General features: G+C 45.8%; 1 protein-coding gene across 1 annotated transcript; it reads right to left on the bottom strand.

The window, feature by feature from the left end:
• Positions 1-1,314: 1,314 nt before the first annotated feature.
• On the bottom strand, positions 1,315-21,003 carry PROZ (protein Z, vitamin K-dependent plasma glycoprotein). The gene is made up of 8 exons (XM_015411756.1): positions 20,937-21,003; positions 17,679-17,842; positions 14,911-14,935; positions 11,560-11,673; positions 9,330-9,458; positions 6,998-7,083; positions 5,388-5,502; positions 1,315-2,067 (listed from the first exon to the last, which is right to left on the bottom strand). Exons 1-8 carry the CDS (start codon positions 21,001-21,003, stop codon positions 1,550-1,552), a joined length of 1,218 nt encoding a protein of 405 aa, XP_015267242.1. The 3' UTR covers positions 1,315-1,549.
• Between the last annotated feature and the right edge of the window lie 3,499 nt (positions 21,004-24,502).

The raw sequence follows: 24,502 nt of genomic DNA, 5'->3' as shown, positions 1-24,502 counted from the left end.
ATCTGTTCATGCCTTGCGGTTCTCAGACACCTGACCTTTATTCTTTGTGGCTCTTACGTTAAGCAAGTTTGGCCACCCCTGGTCTAACTAATACACTTGTATTGATGCCCACTTTTAGACATCGCAAAGGAGGCAAGTAGAGGAGGCCCATCTTGAAGTCCCGTAAGATGGCCACAGCCTCCTTGCTTCTTATACCCATGTAAACGCAGTCACAAATTGAGGGGCACTCAGCCATTACAGGAATTTAGCCATGTACTACTGTATACCAGTGGCGTACCTAGCATATATGACACCCAGAGCAGATTAGTTTTTAAAACCCCACACCCGGTGGTCCTCTCTCCTTTTCTGTTCTCCTGCTTCACTCCCGGATTGTCGCCTTCTGGTGGAAACCCCACCCACTTGGTCTCCATCCATCACTTCTGCCAGCTCAGCGGTGCCCTGTGGCTCCTCACAGCTCCCAGCCACTGAGTTACTGCTGAAGATCCCCAAGATGGACATGCTGTCTCCTGGCTTACCCGGGGCAACTCAACAGTGGCAACTCCAGCCTCCGACCATTCCATGCCCAGTAGCAATTAGCCTAATAAACCACATTCTTTCAAGCTGGGGTTGGGGGTGGGACACTGAAGTGAATATTACTGTTTTTAAATTCTCTACAGACAATGTACTCCCTTATTGCCTGCATCTGGGGTGGACTGCTCCCGCCACCCTACTCTTGGTATGCCACTGCTGCATTATGAAGCCATGTCACTGGAAGAGAGGGGCATTTCAATTGTTTGCTAAAATGAGACTAGCGCTCTGTGGCCCTTTTCAAACTGCCTTTGTATTCTGGTTTAGTAACTGGTTGCTAATGGATTTTTTCTGCAATTTCAAACAGACCCGCTTTAGTAACCGGCTGCCAGTTGAATTTATTTACCTGTTCATACAAACCCGCTTGCATCAGGTTAGCAAAGTGTGGTTGAGCCGCTTTTGAGGAAAACTGCTTTCTTCTGTTTTCTACCCCTTTGTTGTGCTTCTGAATTGCTGTGGTGTGCTGTTTAAAGTGTCCATAGTGCTTCCTACAATGCCACTTTTTTCCTGCCTTTTTGCCACTAAAATTGATATGGCACTTCAGTGTTACAGCGGCACCACTGTATATTGGTTTAGCGCTATAGCACTCAACTTAGAATGTTGCAAAAAATGTCCAAGAAAGTTCACATGGCGAAAAGGCACTGGGCGGGGGAGCAGCACTGTTTGAAATAACCACAGCACTTCAGAGATGATTCATTAACAGAAGGAAATTCACTGTATGAAACCCCCATCCCTGTATCACTTTACTCAAAATTGGGCCAACAACGAATAACATCTGGTTTAGAACAGCATTTGTGAAAAGGGTCTGTGTATATAAAAGCCCACTTCATGCAGAAAAGCCAATGATGAGTTCTGTTAACCGAGAACAGAGACAAAGACCAAACATCCCATATTTTAATTGATAAGCATACACATTTTCAGCAGCAAGCTGTATAAATACTGAATCTTGCCCATCTATGTACTCCTTTCCTGCTGCATTTGATTACTCCATTATCTGTTTGAACCACATCATATATCTTGAAATCTTGGTGAATACAAATGTTTCCCATTTACTTGCTTCTGTTGCCTGTGACTCTAAAATGCCCGTCAGAAACCAAGTGCCTTTGTAGTTAACAGCACTGAAACTCCCTCCAGCCAGTTGTCCTCTTGTCGTCACAGGACTGTATCCACAGAATTCCCTGGTTATCAGACTTCTGTTGTGTGTCCCTGTACATTCATTTTCATGGAGAAACAGAACTGGAAGTTCAGCTAGTGAATCAGTCACATAGTCTCCCTCCATTTTCCACCCACTGAGAGTGGCCACCTGTTCAGAAATCAATACGTGCTCTGCAAAGTCTTTCTCTGGAAGACATATAGGTAACTGGGAGCTGTTGCAGGTACTATGAGTTTCAAGTTGTAGCAATGCCAGGTTGTTCTTGCCAGTGTTGTTCTCATAGCGGGGGTGGATGTTTACCTGTTTCACATACGTTAATTGTCTGGCTTCTTGCCGTCTGTCGTTTCCTGTGGAGATCATGGTATGTGTTTACTGAGCATGGTGATCATGTACAAACAATTGTCAGTCCCATCTGCATTATAGAGCAGACAGGAGAGGGTGAAATTTTTCATTGAGCCTCAAACACCTGCTAGTTACTGTAAATAAAATTAAAGCATATTGCTTATTCCCACACCCATCTGGAGACCTTTTTTTGTTGTTGGGAAGATGAAGTCATTGTTTCAGTACTTGCCACTGTCTCCTACCCTTCAGGATCTGTTTTTGGTAGGACAGAAGGAAGGAATACTAAAGGAAAGGGCTTATGGATTGGTGGAATGTGGGGAACAGGCGTTATTACACAAAGAGGTGGAGCCAACCTTCCTCCAGGTAGCCTTTCTCCAATGGAAGAACCATTAATAATTAATTATCATATGGCTTTATGTGTAGTATAACCAGGAGATCCTAACATTGTCTGGCAGCCAGAAGTTGTAGCTCTTTTAGTGTTATGCACTACTAGGTGGCGAGCTAGACTTGTTTCACCACTACACCGAGGAAGACTCCTTAGCTTGGCAGAAGGTTTCAAGCTTGAGTCAAAAGGAAAGGAGAGATATAGTTTAAATAAATACATTGCTCAGCAGAGTAGTAGACTTGTCACTAATGAGTCCCTACACTAGGCTTTGTAATTTGTGAAATGGCCCTACAAGCCAAGCTATCAAGGATTATTTCACACATGATGCATTTCCTATACACACAGAAGTTATGTTTTTATGTAGGAAGTAACAAGTAATCTACCCTGACCTGAATGGCCCAGGCTAGCCTGAACTCATCAGATCTCAGAAACTAAGTAGAGTTGGCCCTGCTTAGCAATTGGATGAGAGACTACCAAGGAAGTCCAGGGGTGCTACACAAAGGCAGACAATGGCAAACTACCTCTGAAAATTTCTTGCTTTGAAAACCCTATGGGGTCACCATAATTTAGCTGCAACTTGACAGCACTTCCCACCAATAACAAGAACATAAGAGCCCTGCTGGATCAGACCAATGGTCCGTCTAGTCCAGCTTCCTGTCTAACAGAGTGGCCAACCAGTTCCCCTGGAGGGCCAGCAACAGGGCATAGAGGCTGAGACCTTCCCCTAGTGTTGCCTCCTGACTCTGGGATTCAGAAGATTAGAGCCTCTGAATGTGGAGGTTCCCCTCAGTCACCATGGCTAGTAGCCATTGTTAGACTTATCCTCCATGAAACTATCTAATCCCCCTTTAAAGCTGTTTATTCCTGTGGCCATCACTACATCCTCCGGCAGTGAATTCCACATTTTAATCACTCTGTGTAAAGTAGTATTTCCTTTTGTCTGTCCTGAATCTACTGCTCATCAGTATCATTGGATCCCTCAAGTTCTAGTATTTTGGGAAACAGAGAAAAAAATTATCTTGTCACCTCTCTCCACCCATGCATAATTTTTTAAACCTCTTATCATGTCTCCTCTTAGTTGTTTCTTTTCTAAACTGGAAAGTCCCAGAGTCTTCAGCCTTTCCTCATAGGGAAGGTGATCCAACCCTCTAATCATCTTGGTCGCCCTCCTCTGTACTTTAGCCAGCTCTGCAATGTCCTTTTTGACATACAGTGACCAGAACTGTGCACAGTGTTCCAAATGAGGCCGCACCATAGATCTGTACAGGGGCCTTACAATATCGGCCATTTTATTCTCAATCCCTTTCCTAATAATCCCAAACATAGAGTTTGCCTTTTTCACCGCTGCAGCACACTGGGTTGACACTTGAGGTATCCCACTACAACCCCAAGATCTTTTCCCATCTCAGTCTCAGCAGGTTCAGACCCCATTAGCCTATACTTGGAAGTTGGGATTTTTTGTCCCAGTGTGCATCACTTTACACTTACCAACACTGACCTTCATTTGCCACATTGTTGCTCGCTTACCCAGTCCGTAGAGATCCTCTTGGAGCTCTTCACTGTCAGCCTTGGCTTGCACCATCCTGAATAATTTGGTGTCATCTGCATACTTGGCCACTACACTGCTCACCCCTAGTTCCAGATCACTGATGAATAAATTAAATAGTACCAGCCCCAATACTGACCTTTGTGGGACCCCACTGCTTACTTCCCTCCATTGTGAGAACTGTCCATTGATTCCTACTCTTAGTTTCCTATCATCTAACCAATTTTTAATCCATAAGAGAACCCATCCTCTTATCCCATGACTGAGTTTACTCAGGAGTCTTTGGTGTGGTACCTTGTCAAAAGCCTTTTAAAAGTCCAGATATATGTCTACTGGGTCACCATTGTCTACATGCTTGTTCACTTTCTCAAAGAACTCCAAACGTTTGGTGAGGCAGGACTTCCTTTTGCAGAAGCCATGCTGATTTTTCCTCAGTAAGCTTTGTCCCTCTATGTGCCTAACAATTCTATATTTGATTAAAGTTTCTACTGATTTGCTGGGGATAGACGTTAGGCTGACTGGCCTGTTATTTCCTGGTTCCCCTTTGCATCCCTTTTCAATAACTGTTGACACATTTGCTACTTTCCAGTCTTCTGGTACAGCAGCTGAATTTAGTGATAGGTTACACATATGGGTTAGTAATCCATGTCTGTATAATCTTGACAGCTAAATAAACATTACCTGAGCTGTGGTATGCACACAGGAAAGCTGGAACTTCACCACTGAGCAGAACCTAGCTCTGTTATCTACACAAAAAGTCCTGTGGATGTGGCTTGGCCTGTAGGGCTAACAAAGCTAGAAGCCTCTGTACAGTTCTTTCAGCTATAGAAGGACTAGGGAAGGCAGGACATCTGCTGTTTAACCTGAATCCTTCTAGGAACACAATATTATAGTGTAAGTGTCTAATGGTGTAAATGTGATGTTTTGAGCATCACCTGCACACTGGAAAGTGCCAGGCAGAGCTTCGCAGAAGAAAATGTGTTATCTGCACCAAGTGCCTGAAATGAAATGATTGAAGTGCATTTGGAATTGTTCCACTGTAGCTCCATCTTTAGTCCTTGATGTCTATACAGTAATAAGAATAGGCTAATTAGATCAAAGGATGCATCAATGCCATCTAGGGCATGGCTTCCATTTGAGTCAGGGGGAATTGGAGCAACCCAGTAGTTGTTTAGAATTCACTCTTACAGGTCAGCCCACAGAAGCACCTCAAAGTAGTCTACGAGGCAGACTAGGTGGGTCTAGTAATATTACCTGCTAAATCACCAGAAGGGGAACATACACCTTTTTGCTAGGTTTCCAGCATCTGTCCATCCTGGGTTTTTTTCTCTCACACAAAAATTTCATGTCTGAACTTTTAAAAATGCTGAACCTGAGGTAACTCGGCTACCTACCAATCACAGCACTAATGGGAGATAGCACTGCGCAGTCAGCTGTAGTCAGAACGAAGTTCGTTTTCAGTAGAACTCCTCCGCACAATCCTTCTCCCTCAGAGCTTAAGAACAGGACCTTAAAAGCAAAATGGACAACAATATATCTTGTACTAATTTGATAATGAGGTATCACACTCCCTGTTCCTGCTCAGAGGATAAGCTCATTGAATGTGCTTTTACAGAAGAATGACCCCATTACTTTGGGTATAAACTACAAGAAAAAGCATTTTGGGTATCCTTCAGATTTGATTAAAAATGTGTTGTTGTGAGGAAAGAAGACAGCTAGGAGTGACCAACTTTGCAAGGGAAATGGGGGAGTAAGAGGAGGAGGAAGGAGGAGGAGGAGGAGATTCGATTTATATCCCACCCTTCACTCAGAGTCTCAGAGTGGTTTACAAACTCCTTCCCCTCCCCACAACAGACACCCTGTGAGCAATGATCCCTCTAAGCTGTGGAGTCTTGTGAGCAAAAATTCTACTTTGTGAGCTACTGGCATTAAACTTGTGAGCAAGTGATTTGCCACGGCACACATTAGTTTGCTTTGGAGCCATCCTTCCTGAGCTAAGACAAAAATGTGTGAGTCGGAGGCTAGAAAACTGTGAGCTAGCATACACTAACTCAGCTTAGAGGGAACACTGCCTGTGAGGTAGGTGGGGCTGAGAGAGCTCTTCCAAGAACAGCTCTGACAGAACTATGGCTTGCCCAAGGTCATCCAGCAGCTGCAAGTGGAGGAGTGTGGAATCAAACCCGGTTCTCCCAGATTAGAGTCCGCGCACTTAACCACTACACCAAACTGGAGAGGTGGCTTCCTAATAGCAGACGAACAATTGTGGAATCTATGCAAAGCGCACAAGCTGACCCACTACAATTATACTCTTGTGGCCTTCTAGTCAGGTGACTCCTATTAGCCCAGAACATGGCGTGTGTAGATAAATTTTCTTGAAGGGTGACGCCATGGTTTTCCTGCAAAGGTTCTCATAACCCTCTTTATTGGAGCTCTAATCGGAACACATCCCTAAACCGCACCGCTGCCCTGAACTGATAAAGACGTTCACGGAGAGTACAGGAATCTCTCTGTTCCCTAAAACAAATAGGCTACAGGTACGCATAACAACTTCAGTGATTTTAGCTACCCAAGTTGTTAACCCTTAAGCACCTCTTCAACGGGGAAGGAGAACCAGAACTTCTACAATGGTGCATTGGTTAGACTGGCAGATTGGGACCCACTCTGCCACGAAAGCTTGCTGGGTGACCTGGTACCAATCATGTGCACAGGCTAACTTACCCGACCGGGCTGCTGTGAAGATGCAACAGAAGACAGAATTGTGTGAGCCAGTTTGGGTCCTCATTGCAGAGAAAAGCAGGGTATCAATGTCAATAAATAAGTTAGCTCTCTGATGCACTGGAGTTTTAGAAAGCAAACATATAGCTTGTTTGCCATTCCAGTGAGCAGTGACCATCACTCTGAACTGTTACAGCCAGTTCTTACTATGTCTCTGTTGTAGGTCCTATTTGTATCGGTGGGACTAGAATTACACCAATTCTTTTTCAGCCTGTCTCTTGCTAAATACCTGCCAAGGGAATCCTCTGCTGATGTTCTCAGCTGCAGTCAGCTTCACTTGCACGTTTTCTTTAAATCTGCCACATGCACACTTATCTGGCAATGAAAAACATATGTACATATTTCAGCTTCTAATGGCGGTTCCCAGAAATAACTGTTTGATTAGTTTTCATTATGATGAATGTGCCTTTGAAAATGTCAGAATTAAGGCAGATCCTTGTCTGATGAATGAGTGGTAGTGTTCAGAGAGGGCCATGGAGCTTAGTAAATCACACTTTCTCAGCTTAAGCTACCCCAAGAGGGCTGTTCTGACAATTAAAGGGGAGGGAGGGAAAACCACCCTGAACTTCTTGGGGTAAAAATTCCATAGCTTATATAGTGATGGTGGCTTTTGATTTTATTGCAATTATCTCACAGAGTTCAACAGTCTTGCAGCATCTTTGCAGTTAAGTACAGGAGACTCTTCCTATTTGCAGCTCATGATTTCACGAATGCACGGACCATGGCCCAACCCCATGATGCAACTAGCCCTGAGCATCTGACCCCTCTGTAAGTTGAGAGTAGGAAAGCCGGAATGAGTGCGCTGGCCCCACATCCTGCCTCTGCATGACCATTAGCTTCTCAGAACTGTGTCTATGCAGTGACAATGGGCACACTCTGGGTAAGTCCTCAGTGCTCATTTCACCCATCTTGCCAATGCTGCAGGCAGGCCAGGCACCACATGCGACATGCCCCAGCCTGGCCTCCTTCCATGAGAGGATGGGGCTCTTTCCAGGACCATATTTTGGCCTGCCAGTTTGCCCTTGGGGGCAGCTGACTCCCACTTCCTATATTTGTAGAGTTTGCCATTTGGTATGATCCCAGGCATGGCCCTGACTTGGATAGCCCAGGCTAGCCTAATCTCATCGGATCTCGGAAGCTAAGCAGGGCCGGCCCTGGCTAGTATTTGGATGGGAGACCTCCAAGGAATACCAGGGTCATGATGCGGGGGCAAGCGATTGCAAGCCACCTCTGAAACGTCTCTTGCCTTCAAGCTTCACTAGGGGTTGCCAGAAGTCAGCTTGACTCGATGGCAAATATAATTTAAAAACATTTAAAAAGAATGGAACGCCTATGAATGGCAAGGGTCTACATCCATTCTTTCATAAGACTGCATTGCAAAAGACGTAGGTCTTAGAAATGCACAATAAGGGGATTTTAAAATGGTATGTTCATCATTTCAGAACTATGTTCAGAACTTTCAGTGCGTGTTTGAAGAGCACCGCTGGGTTGCTGGGTTTTTTTCTGTTTGTTCAAAGCTTCTCATGACAAAGAAAGATGCAAGTTACTTCTCTGCTGCCTCATAACTACAAGACTTGAGGTAATGCTGCTCTGCTGGGAAAACGCCAATAGCACTGAGGCCTCTACACCGACTTTCACTGGTTCTGCTTCTTAAGTGAATTTTCCCTGCTTCTTGGCACAGTGCAATGGGGGCTGGAAGGGGAAATGGCTTCCAATAGTTCCTTTGTGTGTGGCTCTGTATAATGGAAGACCTTTTCACTAATCAATAGACTATAAGAGCCACTTGCCTGGGTTACCTCATGCTCATCTAGAATTGCACCAAGAAACCCAGAATGGAGATATGCAGATGAAGGGGTGGAGCCATGTCCACAGCAACTTGGCTCTTCGTGGTTCCCAGTGAGTTATGTGGGACACAGCTAATGGACTGCAATTTGGGCTACAGATGCTAGGAATAGGTTTAACCAACCTCAGCTTAAGCGAAGTCTCTGAGCATGTATGTCTTTCTTCTAAGTGAATGAGTAACATTTACTCCTAGGAGAGACAAAAGTGCTACACTTTGAGACAATGTTATAATGGGAACAAAACCTGCCTCTTGGTCCTAATGGTTGGTGATTCATCTTCTACCACTGAGGATCTCCTTGGGGCTGTAATGTTTCCTGTGTGCATTGCATGTACAGAAGCATAACCAAGGAATTGATTCAAAATGGAAGCCATTGATCTTTCCCCCACCACCACTTTCATAATTGTAGACATTTTGCCAGTGGCAATATTTACTGTCTATATAGCACTTTTTTCTAAGTGCTCACATACAAACTATGCCTGTGATCTTTATGACCATCCTGTAACACTGGTATAATCCCCATTTTATGGATGGGGAAGGATGAGGCTGAAGGCCAGACAGAATATTCGCTGCTAAAACAAGCTTTGGACTTTTTTCTTCTTGGGTAACCCTTCGTTTTCACTTTAACCATTACGCGATACACTGTGTTACAGCCAAACCCTTTAACTGGTGTTTTGCTTTTCAACAGAACATTTCTATCTTCCCAGTTTTCCATACTTGCCTAGTGGAACACAGTATTTGCCTTCCACAAGTCTGTAGCCTTGTGCACACGAGCAGCGATAGGACTTCACTTCTGGATAGCAAAAGTGACGGCAACCCTCGTTCATTTCATGGCGACACTCATTTTTGGCTAAACAGAATGTGACACATTTTTAAAATGAGACGGAAAGCTTCAAAATGAAATCAATGGCAGTTGTATTGCAGTTGTATTGCTCCAAAGTGATATGGGCAATGGTGTTTCTCCCCCCATGTTTATTCTTTTGCTTTCTGTTGCCCAGCATATCTAGGGTTTACCCACATGCCCATTCCCATGCATCTGTTGTGTGCTGCTACCATGGGTTTCTGGTCATTTTTTGCAGCAAAGACTGAGAATGAGATAGAGAACCATAGAACCATTCATCCAACGAGACTCCAGTTTTGACAGCAGAGGTCAAATTCTGTGGGCAGCCAACAGTGAGAAAGCCCCAAGAGCAACTTCTGTGCCCACTCTTTGGACTGTGACCAGAAATAGCAACACATGTGTCAAGGTTGCCAGGTCGCTGGCAACTAGCAGGGGATGGGGGGGGGGGGTATGGTGGCCAGATCCAGGCTGGGAAACTCCTGGAGATTTGGGGAATGGAGCCTGGGGAGGACAGGGACCTCAGTGGGGTACAGTGCCATAGAGTCCACCCTCCAAAGCATCCATTTTCTCCAGGGCAACTGATCTCTGTAGTCTGGAGATGAGCTGTAATTCCAGAGGATCCCCGAATTTATTCATAAGTGGCTAAACCAGTAAGATTCAAGTTCTATGGGACTGGAACGATCAGGAAACGATAAACTAGAGAAGTTACACTGGAAGGAGGAGAGGAGAGACGGTTAGAAACAGACTTATGTGTTAAGGATTTTTAATACATCTTCTCAAAAAGAAGATGTTCATAGACATAGGGGCAGGGCTATTTTTGGGCAGGAACGCACAGGAACGGAGTTCCGGCTGGCTCCCGAGTTGACCACTCCCAGCAGGAACTCATTAGCATAATAGGCCACACCCAACAGCAGACACTCATTAGGATTGGCTACATTAGGGGTGTGTGGCCTAACATGCAAAGAAGTTCCTGCTACAAAAAAAGCCCAGAGTTTTGAAAACAAAGTAAACAGAATAAGAAGCAAAAGGTGGGTGTGGCTGAATGACCACACTTCTGGTAACACGGGGTGTGTGGCCTAATATGCTAATGAGTTTCTGATGTTGGGTGTGGCCTATTATGCTAATGAGTTCCTGCTGGACTTTTTCTACAAAAAGAGCCCTGCATAGTTGCCAGCTGTGGGTTGGGAAATTCCTGGAGATTTTCGGGATGAAGACTGGGGAGGGCAGGGTTTGGGGAAGGGAGCGACTTCAGCAGAGTATAATGCCACAGAGTCTAGCCTCAAAAGCAGCTGTTTTATCCAGGGGAGCGGATCTCTGGAGGTCAGTTATACTTTCAGGCCTGGGGATTGACAACCCTAGTTAAGTATGTTCTGGTACCTGAGGGAAATTAGAGTCTCCGTGATGGTTAAACAGCTTATAGGTTGACTCTCTACTGACAAAAGGAATTTCTGTCAGCAGAGTGGGACTTTTTTCACTACCCAACCCACCCCTTCAGTGGCAAGCCCAAGTACTCCCTGAAATGATGCACCTCCAGGACAGAGGACCCCAGGAATAGCAAGAGGGGGAGTTGTAGTTCTGCGGTGGGAGAGAAGAATTGGTGGAAATTTCTTTAGAGGGCTAAAACAAAGAAAGATGGAGGCAAGGTATCTTGGGGGGAACCAAGGCAATACTGCTTATGATTCTTCCTGTGTCATCTGTCTGCCTATTGCTGGAAGATGGAAAACTAAGAGAAGTGGACTATATCTACTGCAACATAGTAGCGCTCAGGGCTATTTTTGGGCAGGAACGCACAGGAACGGAGTTCCGTCTGGTTTCAGAGTTGGCCACACCCACGACAGCCAAAACCTCTGCATGCGTGACTACAGAGGGAAGGCCTGGAGAGTGACCCCCCCCCTCGGCAACTCCAAGGGCCAGCTTGCCTGGGCTCCCCGCAGCCGCGAGGCGCCTGGGCAAGCCAAGGGAAGGCATGGGTGTGGTCTAATATGCTAATGAGTTCCTGCTGGGCTTTTTCTACAAAAAAAGCCCTGGTAGCGCTTATGCTCCAAAGCGAGATTTTTCTTTAAAAATCCTTTGATAAATGCTTATTCATAAAGAAAATGTTGACTTTTACCAAAGGCACAGTTGCTGCCTTCATAGCCGTCGCCACAAGCACATGAGTAACTCCGAATGTTGTCCTTGCACACACCGTTATGCAAGCAGGGATTTGAAGAGCACTGTTGACCACCTGAAGGGGGAAAAGTACTAGTAGATATACACAGAATTTCCTTAACAAGAGTTTATTATTGGTTCCTTTACATGCAGCCTCTGGCATATCAATTTACTACTAGCATCTGAATTGGGCTTTTTAACTGAAAACAAACTGTAATGATCCCAATAGCACATTTTCCTCAAGAGTAGCCTAAAGAGTAGCACTGGGAGTTTTGATTAATCAGTTTTCTAATGAATCAAGAGATAGAATAGAAACATTGGCTGCGGTCACACGGAGCATTAGGCACACTAGAGAGATGAAAGATAGGTGGATTTTCCGGGCACGATCTCACCGCCACATCTGGGAAGCGTAGCGCTCCCGTGGCTCACCCAAGGCTTCACTCTGAGGATGCACTGTAAAAAAACTAGTACCTCTGAGGTACTAGTTTCTGGAAACCGCGGGGCATGGGCGGGCGTCTGATCGCATTTCCGGTGGTAGTTCCAGCGCCCGCCCATGTCCCCTCGCAAAAATGGTTTTTTTCCCCAAGTCTCCACAGATGCGCACAAGCACCCAACGGAGCATGCACACACTTTCATTTTTTAAAAAAACCCCACAACCCCGTTTGCCCTGTGGCCCCACTTCTTTGCAGCGCTGCAGGATTGTCCTGTGATCGGCACCTCTCCCCTAACCATGGGACCTCCACGGGATGTCTGCTCGCGCAACCGTGCATTATTTTGCCCCAGGGCAAACAGCCACGCTTCCCCCCCACATTTTCTGGCCCATATGACCGGGGCAATTGTAAGCCAAACTGGGTGCAGGCTTTTGAATAAGTCATGGATGAAGTAATTCTCCTTTGTAAAAGAGAAACTTCCTAAGCAATTCTTTCTTTGATAAAAGAAGATTGAAATGGAGTTTCCAAGCTAGCCCTCCATCAGCAGAGTCGCAAGGAAAAATCACTGCCTTCTCAAAAGGATTTAAACCACTCTCATCTTGAAGGATTTTTTGTGTGAAAAAATCCTCAATGGGGACATGCTGCCCTGGAGTTCATCCTCCAAAAGCTGCTGTTTCCTTCAAAAAAACTGATCCCTGTTGTTTGGAGCTCACAAGTCAAGTCAAATACCTTTTATTGGCATACAATATTAAAATACACATTTCCTACTATTAATACAATCCAGTAGAGATTATAAAATAGATAATCGTGGTAAACCATTCCAAGGATATGTCAGGCCTATAACATACCTCAAGTTGTCACAAGATAGATTTGACCATACAGAAGATAGCTGAGTCGTACAATAAATTGAAATCTAAATTTTTAAACTTAAGTTTTTTAAATTATAAATTAAGAATCATTAATATGCTCAGAGTCATTCTTCCGTTTTATAAAACCATGAAGAAACTTAGCGGTCAGTTCAATGATCTCCGGGTCTCCTGAAGCAAGGAGATAATGTACCTTGTTTCTATCCGGTTGGCCTACTACCAACCTAAGGGGGGCTTCTATAAATTCCACTTGAATGTCATTTAACAATTTACAGTGTAAGAGTACGTGCTCAACCGTTTCTATTTCTCTTCTATTACATCCACAAAACCTGACTGAATAAGGAATTTTCTTATATCTCCCCTCCAGGGGTCATTTCGTAGAAAAAGAGCTAGGGGAACTCATTAGCATAACTCATTAGCATATGCCACACCCCCTGACATCAGGGGCCTGGCGGTGGACCTGCAAGGCCAGTGGGAGTGCGAGGAAGCCCCGCCAAGGCCCTCCCTGGCCCCAGGCAGGTAGGGGTGGGGAGAGGCGGGGAGGAAGCAACTTACCCTCCCTCTTCTCCTGCCTCCTCCTGGCTGAATGAGGGCTGGAAGCGGGGTGGCCGGAAGCAGGGGGCAGGGCTTCGTCATGTGCCCCGCCCCCTGCATCTCACCCCCCCCCCGAAATGACCTCTGCTCCCCTCAAGAATAGCAGAGGGGAGAACATTAAAAAGGGCCAGTTTGGAGCCCACAAGTACATACAGGAAAACTTCAGATCCCACCTTGAGGTAGGTAACTCTGCCTGCTAGTGGGTGGGGTGGAGGAGCTGCATTGGGACTTTTTGTTTAAAACTCATTTTTTTGGCTAGTGTTATTTTTCTTCCTTTCATATCTCAAAAGCTTCAAAATAAATGAATGAATATTGTCACCTTTGCCCTTTGCCCTCAGGCCAGGCTCTGGCCCCTTAAGCACGAACTGGCCTCTGGGTATTTCTCCTTGGCATCTACAGCCGTGCTTCACAAAATGTAACGTGCTTCTCAGGTGCTCCCCCTTACATCTCCATACCCAAGGCCACTGCTGGCTCAGCCCTGACAACCACCTTCGGGCTAGAGTTGCCAGGGCTGGGGGGGGGAGAGACCCAGGCTACAATTGTCGGCGACATGGTGACATCACTTCCGACATGTACTGTTGCTGTGACACTATGGCATTTGGGCAAAAACTCTATGGTAAAAACAGCTTCTACCATAGAGTTTTTGTCCAAATAGCAGTGTGTCACCACAATGTCACCAACGTGATGATGTTCCTTCCGGTACATGCCAGAACCCATATCACCACATTGCTGACAAGGTAGCCTGAGCCTCCCTCCTGCTCCTGGTGAGTCCTCCCGCTGGCCAGCTTATGGGGGTGTGGGGTGTGGCGGGGGGGGGGGGGCTGGCGGGCTGGCAATCCCACTTCCTCCCAGCCTTTCTCCAGTACCTTCTGTCAAGACCTTTGGTTCATTCAAAATGGAGTCTGCTTTAAAAGTTTGGTTCAGTCTGGCTGTGGCCTGCTCTTTGTCCTTAACTCTCCTTAGGTTTATACAGCCGTGCTGGGGGGAGAGCAAACACTTCTACACCTGCAAGACAATATGTTCCCTCTCTGGCCTTGGATCTCCTCTGTCCTGCCTGCTGCCAGCTGTAGGATAGGCAGTTTGGACATCCTCTGCAGTCTCCCTCCATCTTCTTGTTAGCTGAGCCCGGCCTCTGCAGCCTCGGAGTCTCCCTCCATACTGCCACCTCCCCTCTAGCCTGGTTCCCACCATTTTTTGCTGGTGCAGCCTGCCACAGTGGGCCCCACCCTTCCAACAGCCCCATCCCCTCCAGCCCAGCCATATTCTATTCTGTTCAGGCTGCTCAGAGTACCCTGGTGCTGCTCTCAGGGTCCACGAATGGCCACGAATATCCTTAAAGGTAGATAATTTCCTTTAACATAAATAGCCAGTTCTCAACATTCTCAAAACATTCTCAAAACAATAAATGCAACATCTACTTACCAAAATAATCATTCCAAAATTTGACCTGGATAAAAAAAAAGATATATTTTAATGAGAGACACTAAAATTGGAATCTATTTGTTCCTTCTGAATAAGAGTTAACCGGTTTCCCCAAAAGACCACTGGAGTTTTCAAGCAAAGAGGACTGGTTGCATTCAAGGCGACCTTTAATGCTGCCATTAAAATGCTTCCAAAATGCTCCCCCCCCCAAAAAAAAGACATTAACCATACATACAATATCCAATACCATCACAGATCTTTAAAACTATAACAGATAAGACTGTCACCATTTACAATCCAGTTAGTATTCTTTCCCTTACTGAAGTATTGTCTCTTTGCTTGGATGCTTTGCTTGGATTCTCTTAACAGTGTGTTGAACTTCAGATGCCGAATGACAATAGCTGGCAAATGACAATAGCAGGTAAATGGTAATAGCAGGCTTGATTGGATTAGGTGTGATATACAGAGGGGTAGTAGGCATGCTACTGGACTCTTGCTCTTTTCTACTGCTACAGACAGACTAACATGGCTACCCGTCTTGTGCTTGTAACAGCGTGTTCTCCCCCCCCCCCCAATGTACTTGAGTGAATTAGGGGAAGTTTAGAGACAATGAAGAATACAATGAGGAAGAGGCAGTAGCACAAAATGTACAGGGTCTGGTAGGATAGGGGAAAGGAAGGAGCCTGAGCAAAGGAAAGTTTGTGGTGAATTAATAGAAAGGATGACAGAGTGGAAGCAGTAAGAGGTGGGATGGAAGTGCAGGCCTGCCAAGAGCCACCATGGGCCCCCAAACAAAGATTCCATCTGTCCCCCCAATATGACCCGGCTCCAAACCAAATATCATAACAAAAAAAAAGTCACTTTGCTGACTGTCACCACACATCTCTAATAATAAAAGGATCTACCCGTCCATCTGTCTGTCCATTTGTGGCAGGTGTAACTCATCAGAAAATAAAACTAAGAGTCTCAGAATTGGCCTCCAGCTTCAGGATGATCACAGGAGTTCCAGGGCCAAAAATGAAAGGAATTGGAATGTCCTGGCCCAGGGTATCTCCAGACCCTTTCCTTGCTATTTGCAATAGAAGCTAAGCTTGTGTAGTGGTTAACGTGTTAGACTAGGATCTAGGAATCCCAGGCTCAAATCCCCACTCTGCTATAGAAGCTTGCTGGGTGATCTTTTGACCTATCACACTCTCAGCTTAACCTACCTCACAGGATTGTTGTTAGGGCAAAATGGAGGAAAGGAGAATGATGATAATTGTTTTGGTTCTCCATTTGGAAGAAAGGTGGGATATAAACTTCTGTTCCTCATTTGTTACTACAGATGCTAATTAACATTTCCTTTCATGCATGTAAAGGGGTGCACATCTTTTTACTACTTTGATAAATTATGGGGAATTATTAACTACCCCTTCTGTTCATAATATTCAATCAATCAATCAATAAACCTTTAATAGCATATACAGCATTAAATTCAGAAACAAAAGATGACACAGTCAACTAAAAAACTGAAATAATTATAAAATCATGAAACGGAGTTTCCCAAATTTTTCACTCTTATCACATCGACTAAAAAATTAGCCACTGCCACTGTAATCTCTGCTGTTGTATCATTCAATAGAATTTGACATTTTCTTTCATTAGAAAGGTGATATTTACCATGCAACCAAGAGTTTAACCATTTTTCCCTAGCAGATACATGCAACGCTGTTCATAATATTAACAAAGGTGTGCTGCTGTACTACTATTAAATATGTTCTAAATTGCCAAATAGGAGGGATGAAGAGCTGAGACTGAAAAATGAGGTGGGGAGAGAGAAATTAAAAGTAGAAACAGATGAATGGCAGATCAAGAAAGGTAGACAAAGAAGGAGAAAAGTATGGATAAAAGTTAAAGAATTTGAGGGAAAGACAATAAAAGGGTTTTTAAATACAGCAACCATACACTAACAAGGCTGCCCTTTTGCAAGATCTGGCTGTGCAGGGGCTGGGTGAAACTAAAGGAAAAAGGAAATCATGGGCAGCTGCAGATAATGACCCTGTTCAGGGGCTTCATCCTGGCATCTACTGTAACTTGTCCTGGCTGGTCTTGCCTTGCTCCAGTGCTGCCTTGGCTGATGGGTTTAGCAGGATTTGAGATGCAAGGGCTACCCTCAGCCTTGTAGTAAGCTTTTCAGAACAGCTGAGCTCTTTACTGTGGTCTGCTTTCCCTGCATCCCTAGTGGCTGCAGTCAGAAATGCAAAAAAAAATGCATTCCATAGATACAGGGGCCTTCTAGCTCCCTCCCCCGAATTTTGTCCTCCCCGTCCCTCACTCTCAGTGGCTCTGGGCTTCCCTTCACCTACCTTTCCTGTGAAAGTTTGGAGGCAATTAACCAGTCGAAATAAAATTGGAGTGTCTTCAGTGGAAATAGTAGCCTATTCATAAAATGTATGGAGCCACTCTGAAAGTGTATTCTACTCACTATGTAAACTATGTTCAAGGGTGGGGTGTATACCACTTTAAAATATATAAACAACTGTGGTTTGGAAATTAGTTTGGCACACTTATTGGTTGCATCTGCTTGTGAAGCCTGAGTAATATCCCTGGATGCAGGGATAATTGCATATTTTATGATTCTGCACTAGAGTAGGAGACTTCATTACCAAACATCTTAAGCATTTATTGTTGGGTCAGCAAGTCTTCTGGTTAGGCTATAAACTGCTTTTGGTGCCAGCCCAGTGGCTTGTTTTATATGAAAGTAGAAAACGTGCAATAGGAATACGTACTGTTTTTTCCGTGTCTTCAAACACTTCTCTTGCTTCTTCATATGAACATATTTCTTCAAGGCATTCTCTTTCCAGATTACCTTTGAGGATTTCCTCAAGAAGCATGAAACTGGCACGCTTTGATCTAGCGATTATGTTATTTGCTTCTTGAGCTGATAGAAACACTGGAAAGCAAGACAAAAAGAGGCTGTGAACAATTTTCTTTCTTTCTCCAAACATACTTGGTATGACCAATCCAGACTCAAGCCACGCTCTCTCCTCAGTATGCATAACGTGTCCTAGGGTTGCCAAGTCCTACCTTCATCTGGAGCAGGGGACTTCCGGGTTGCTCCCAGAGCGCGCGCACGCCACATCCATGTCACCTGGAAGTGACGCAACCATGCCGGGAATGCTGGGGGCAGGGCCACAACCATCTGAGGGAAAACCATAGAGTTTTCCCTCGGATGACTGTGGCCCCGCCCCCAGCATGCCCGGCGTGGTCGCATCACTTCCGGGTGACGTGCACGTCACGTACTTTGGGGGTGGGGTTCCCCCCCTCCGGCCTGATCCGCCGATGGCGGGAAACAGGCCTCTGGGGCGGGGGTTTTCCCGCCCCCCGGGGGGACTTGGCAAGCCTAACGTGTCCCACATTAGGCCCAGCCATTAGTCAGAGACTCATCTAACTTTAACTGGAAGAGAAGTTCTGTCACCTGCAAGATCATAACAGCTATGAGCTGGTGTGATATTACAGAAAATTCACAGCCTTTCAAACTTTTGAGGAAGAAGGGTAACTTGTATAGTGCTGAGTAACAGGGCAACTTTTGTGAGAGAAGTGAAAAATCAGCTTGGCCTTTGAGAAACTTTGGAACAAGTTTGCTCCTGATTGTTAGGAAAAGGTGCCAGACTCAGGGACACAAAGGAATGAAAAGTTGAATGTGAAGAAACTTTTGGATACGGAGAAACTAATGAAGGAAGAAGGACGCAGTAAGCACTGTGCTGAGAACCAATACAGTGACTGAAATCTAAGGGTGGGGGTGGGGGTGGGAGGAATAGACAGATAATGGTTGTTGTTGGAAGACAAAGACAAAGGTTCTTGGGAAAGCCTCACAAAACCCTACATGTAGATGTTCATAGGTGTGAGGCTCTTCCCTTACCAGCACTGCCCCAGGCCTTTGGCCATCATGCTGTTTTACTTCCTGGGGGTCTCCCCAGGCCTCAGAATAGGAAGGGGAGGGGGCACATGGTTGCACTACCCTAGTCCTTTCCTCTCTTTCCTCAAGCAGTGTTCCTCCAAGGTATTCTCCTTTCTGCTCTTCCGCAGCCTGGTTGTGAAGCCACAATTTATGCTTCCTTGACCTCACCCCCATCAATCATCCCCAACCCTACTCCTCCAGCCTGAGCCATTGTCTGGGTAAGGGGTTGGAAAAGCACTTATCCCAGTATCCTTCCTTTCTGACCTTCCCCCTTTCTTTTACTGGCCAGTTCCTGGAAGGCTTTCAGCCAGGCCTCCCCTGCCTGGTTACTGCATGGCTGGGCTCCTTCCATGACCTTCCCAGGCCATCACCATTGGCCTTCTGCTGGCTGCCTCCATGCTTGCTGGCCCTGTCTCTGTGGCTTCTGAGTTTCACTCTTCCCCAGCATAATCTTTTGTTATTCTGATGCCGGAAGATGATGTCAGCAGCAGACACTGGAAACCCTGGGGCCCATGAGAGAGGTTGTGAGGCTCATGCCCAGTTGCTACAGCTACCTGCTGCCCAGGGTCTCATCCTGGAAGTTCTGGCCCAGTTGATGGTGGCAGCCTGAGGTATGAGGGTGGTGGGAAAGTCCCAATAGGCTCCTTTAGCATCAGGGAAGTCTCTGATTTTGCCACAGGTGCCTTGGCTGACCGCAGACAATAGAAAAGAGCACAAAGTGGCAAAGATGCTCAGCTACATGGGGATTGTGAGAACAGCAGCACTCCAAAACAAAGTGAGTGTCTTTTCAAAAATTAAAAGATTGGGCTTTTGGGAAGGGCATAAGTACTTTCATTTAGGGATATTTGGGTCCCCAAATGCAGTTTGGGGACTTACGTTTGGTTTTTCCCCACCCTAGATTCTGGAATTCTTTGGATTCCATTATTTTTAAGAATCTGCTGCAATAATTACATTTTTAAAAAAGGGACACCCCATAAACCTCACACCCCATAAAACCCACTAAGGATGTTAGCCTCTAGGTGGGACCTGGAGATCCCCTGGAATTACAGCTAATCTCCAGACTACAGAGATCAGTTCCCCTGGAGAAAATTGATGCTTTGGAGGGTAGACTCTATGGTATTGTACTCCATAGAAGTCCCTGTCCTCCCCCGGTTCCATCCCTGGAATCTCTGGGAGTTTCCCAACCTGGACTTGGGCAACTCTAAGATCTTCAGAGCAACTATAAAACAAGACTCAAAAATATACAAAAATATTAACTTTCAACAGTAACAGCTTTTTAAACTTTTTAAAAATGTTAACAATTTGAGGAAGGTAAAATCCCCTTTCCCCAAAGCACAAACCCTTTAAAAGTTAAAAACCATTTAGAAACAGAGAAAATGCAAAGCAATTCTAAAACTAGTCAAGAAAACAAAAACAAAACAGTGCAAAACTAAACCAAGGAAAACTATTTTTGAAAGTGCCAGAAAGAATGAGGGAAAAGGTCCCTTCTTCTCCAACTACAACTGCCCTCCAGAAAAACAAAAAGCACAGGAAAACTTGATATAACATTTTAAAACAAATCAGAAAACCAATTGTGAAGATGTCCAGCAGGCAGGCACAGAACCAGAAGGTCTTCCCAGGCAGGCAGAGAGACCAGACCTGAAGCAGTGCTCCAAAAGATCTAGCCATGAAATGGAGGCCAGCGGCTCGCCTTTTATCTTATTGCTTCGAGTGAATGTTGAGCTGATTGAAGCACTCTAACAAATATCTAATAATTACTTTTATACCTACTTTAAAATACAGTTGGGTTACATAGTGAACTTGTAAGGTAACTTCTGATGTAATCCACTGCACTGATCAATGTTGGAGGGGGGAGAAGAGGGAACTAGAGATGTGCACTCAGATATATGATCTGGTCTAAAAAAAAATATTCTCTCACCTGTGTGGATTTTCTTAGTTCAACTTTATTTTTTAAAAATAAAATAAATGCTAAAAAATATTAGACTGTTCTCTATAGCAAGCAAGGTTTTAAAACGGGGGCTGTGTATTTTCAAATCGATCACATCTGATATGGTGATGTATGCCAGTGCTGTTTTCCTCATATTACCTGATACATCCAGCAACTCATTTTGCTTTGATGCAGTAAAGTCTGTTTTAAACTTTAAAAACTGCATTCCTACCAAATGAGGGCCTTCAGTGTTAATAGTAATAATTTATAAATTACACACACACATACATAAACCTTTATTGGCTTAACTACATGTATATTAACAAATATATAGCTCTCTTTATTTTTGGCTCTAATGATCGAATTAAACAAATCAGTTCTGTGTAAACTGCAGGGCCTGTCTTTGTGGGACAGTTTGCAAGATTAACTAAAGATCTCAAGAGAAAATTTGGCAGATTTCAAATGCTCAGGTTAATGAGATTAATAGGGTAATAATAAAAAATTTAATAGGTTAATAATAATTTTTAAAAAATTACTGCCCTCCTCTTTTTCCCTTGGCTTTTTTTTAGCAGGAAGTCAGCATAATATTATAGTGCATAAAAACCATACCTGTCAGTTCTGCCTCACGAAAACAGAGGACAAACAAAACAGACCATAATATCCAATGCCGAGTTCCCATTTTGTGCCTTTAGATTTGTTAGCTGTGTTCTTTTGGGTGCACAGCAGTGGCTTTTTGGTAAAGAGGCTGAACGAGTAAAGTTTAAAGTTCAAGAACTCGTAAGAAAACAGAAGGGCAATGACAGGACCAAGGGTCACACTCACCCACACACACATGAAGCTACTGTATACTGAACCAGACCCATGGTCTCTCAAGGACAGTGTTGCCTACTTTGGCAGTGCCTCTGCAGTTCTCAGGCAGACGTCTCTCACGTCACCTGATCCTTTTAGCTGGAGATGCCGGGGACAGAACCTGGGAGCTTCCACATGCAAAATGGCTGCTCTGCTACAGAAGCCTTCCCCTCGCTTGGTCCCAGTGGGGTTGGCCTCAGTGGGGAGTATTTGTCTATGCAGAAGCGATTTGGGGGTCCCATCATCAGTAAAACTGCCCCTTTTCACACAGATTAATGGCATACCTTTTTAATAAAACCAATCTAGTATTTCATTTCTGGAAGGATTTATACTAAGTTCTGATTTCCAAGATATTGTAGTGTGCGGTTTTCTTTCTATGTAGTACAGTAGGTCTATTATTTTACCCCTGTAGCCAATGGGATATTGGTGGGGTATTGTAGAAACATGTGTGTTTTGTTAGTTTTATAAATGTACCACAAGATGGCACTAGGTAAAACAACATTTTAATCTGCTGTTCTAATCTGAACATGGTGATTAAACAGTTGTATTTTATTCCTTTCTCCTAGCTCAGCTTGTCGCACATGCTGGGTGATGTCAACCAAGCCTCGGTTCCTGCCGGAGCGCACTGGAGCACCGCTCCACCAGTCAGGAACCCAGGGGGCGGGCACATAAGCCCCGCCCCCTGCTCCCACCAGCCATCAGTTCGGACACGGTGGTGGTGGGGAACATTCCCCTGCCTCCCTGAGGTGGCCCTGCGACTTGTAGTGGTGGCCTTGGACTCGTAGGGGCAAATTCCACCTCTCGAGTGTGGAATGACATGTGAGAGGTCATTCTGGCTCTCCTAGCTCTCGGGAGGGGCTCTTTAAAAAGTTATGGCCCCTGGTGCTGTCGGCGGCAGCTGCGACGCGCGCGCGTGGGGGAGGCGGGGTGAAATGTTCTTTTGCCTCCCTGAGCCCCGGGGTGGTGGCCTTGGACTCACAGGGGCAAATTCCACCTCTCGAGTGTGGAATGACATGTGAGAGGTCATTCTGGCTCTCCTAGCTCTCGGGAGGGGCTCTTTAAAAAGTTATGGCCCCTGGTGCTGTCGGCGGCAGCTGCGACGCGCGCGCGTGGGGGAGGCGGGGTGAAATGTTCTTTTGCCTCCCTGAGCCCCGGGGTGGTGGCCTTGGACTCGCAGGGGCAATTTCCACCTCTCCCGTGTGACATCACACGGCGAGAGGTCATTCTGGCTCCCCCAGCTCTTGGGAGGGGCTCTTTCAAAAGTTATGGTCTGCGGCAGCTGTGACGCCCGCACACGGGGGGGGGCGAAATGTTCTTTTGCCTCCCTGAGCCCCGGGGTGGTGGCCTTGGACTCGCAGGGGCAATTTCCACCTCTCCCGTATTACATCACACGCGAGAGGTCATTCTGGCTCCCCCAGCTCTCGGGAGGGGCTCTTTCAAAAAATTCCACCTCTCGTGTGTGATGTCCCAGCGGCAACGCCGCTCAGACATCACACGCGAAAGGCCATTTTGTTGTCCCCCCAGTTTTCAGGAGGGGCAACGCCGCTCGGACATCACAGGTGAGAGGTGGAGTTTGGCCCTATGAGTCCAAGGCCGCCACCCCGGGGCGCAGGGAGGCAAGGGAACGTTTTGCCCCTCCCCCCCGCGGGTGTCGCAGCTGCCACCGAGAACAGCGACAGAGGCCATAACATTTTAAAGAGCCCCTCCCGAGAGCTGGGAGAGCCAGAATGACCTCTCGCGTGTGATGTCTGAGCGGCGTTGCCGCTGGGACATCACACACGAGAGGTGGAATTTGCCCCTACGAGTCCAAGGCCACCACCCCGGGGCTCAAGGAGGCGGGGGAACGTTTCCCCCACCCACTGTGTCCCAACTGATGGCTGGTGGGAGCAGGGGGCGGGGCTTATGTGCCCGCCCCCTGGGCTCCTGACTGACGGAGCGGTGCTCCGGTGCGCTCTGGCAGGAACCGAGGCCTGGACAGGGGTATTCGCCAGGTGGCCTCTGAATAGCTTTTAGAAATGTAGATACTTTACCTGGTGGAACCCATTGTTATTCCATAAGCATATCTCTGCTGGGTAGAGGGGGAAGACTGGAGGCTTGCTCTGAGGTTACCTTTTGAAACCTGAAAATGGAGAGCCCCTTTTCGAAGCTGCGGCTAGTTGTTTTCAGAACCAGGTGGCAGGTGCCTTCCTTGCCCTGAGTTTTGTGGGTCTCTGGGTCACATTAGAAGTGGGGGGCTCCTGCTATTGGGGCTACCCAAGAGTAAAAGGCAGTGCCTCTGACAACAAGGGGAAATTACATGCCTACTCTTCTTAGGCCCAATCTGCATCTAGCATTTGCTTTGCTGTTATACTAAACCCACACTGGAACATAAATTCCTGTCTACATTGCATTCCACTTTCACTTTGATTGAGTGTCGCATTTTATGGCAGTGTACAGACTACATGCCGCTTTCATTTTGTTTGATCTCTGGTTTTATGGTGGCTGTCTGCATAGATTTATGGCTGTTTTATGGTCATTCAGGGGTGACTCCTCAGTCAGTACGGTGTTGGCCCAGGGTAGTTGGCCCAATCTGCATCTAGCATTTGCTCTGTCATTGTATCAAACCCACACTGGAACAGAAAAAGATGCAGCTCAAAAGCACATTCAAATACTCTGGGCCAACACTGTACTGACTGCAGAGTCACCCCTAAATGGCCATAAAACGGCCATAAATCTATGCAGAGAGATCAAACCAAGTGACAACGGCATGCAGTCTGGATGCTGCCATAAAATTCGGTAATCAATCAAAGCGGAAGTGGCATGCAATGCAGATGGGAATTTCTTTTCCAGTGTGGGTTTGGTAAGACAGTGGAGCAAATGCTAGATGCAGATTCGGC

This window comes from Gekko japonicus, unplaced genomic scaffold (assembly GCF_001447785.1).
Source record: "Gekko japonicus isolate JY-2015 unplaced genomic scaffold, Gekko_japonicus_V1.1 scaffold247, whole genome shotgun sequence".
Classification (NCBI taxonomy): Eukaryota; Metazoa; Chordata; class Lepidosauria; order Squamata; family Gekkonidae; genus Gekko; species Gekko japonicus.
The sequence above is the reverse complement of the archived record's forward strand: the minus strand, read 5'-3'. Positions and strand labels throughout refer to the sequence as shown.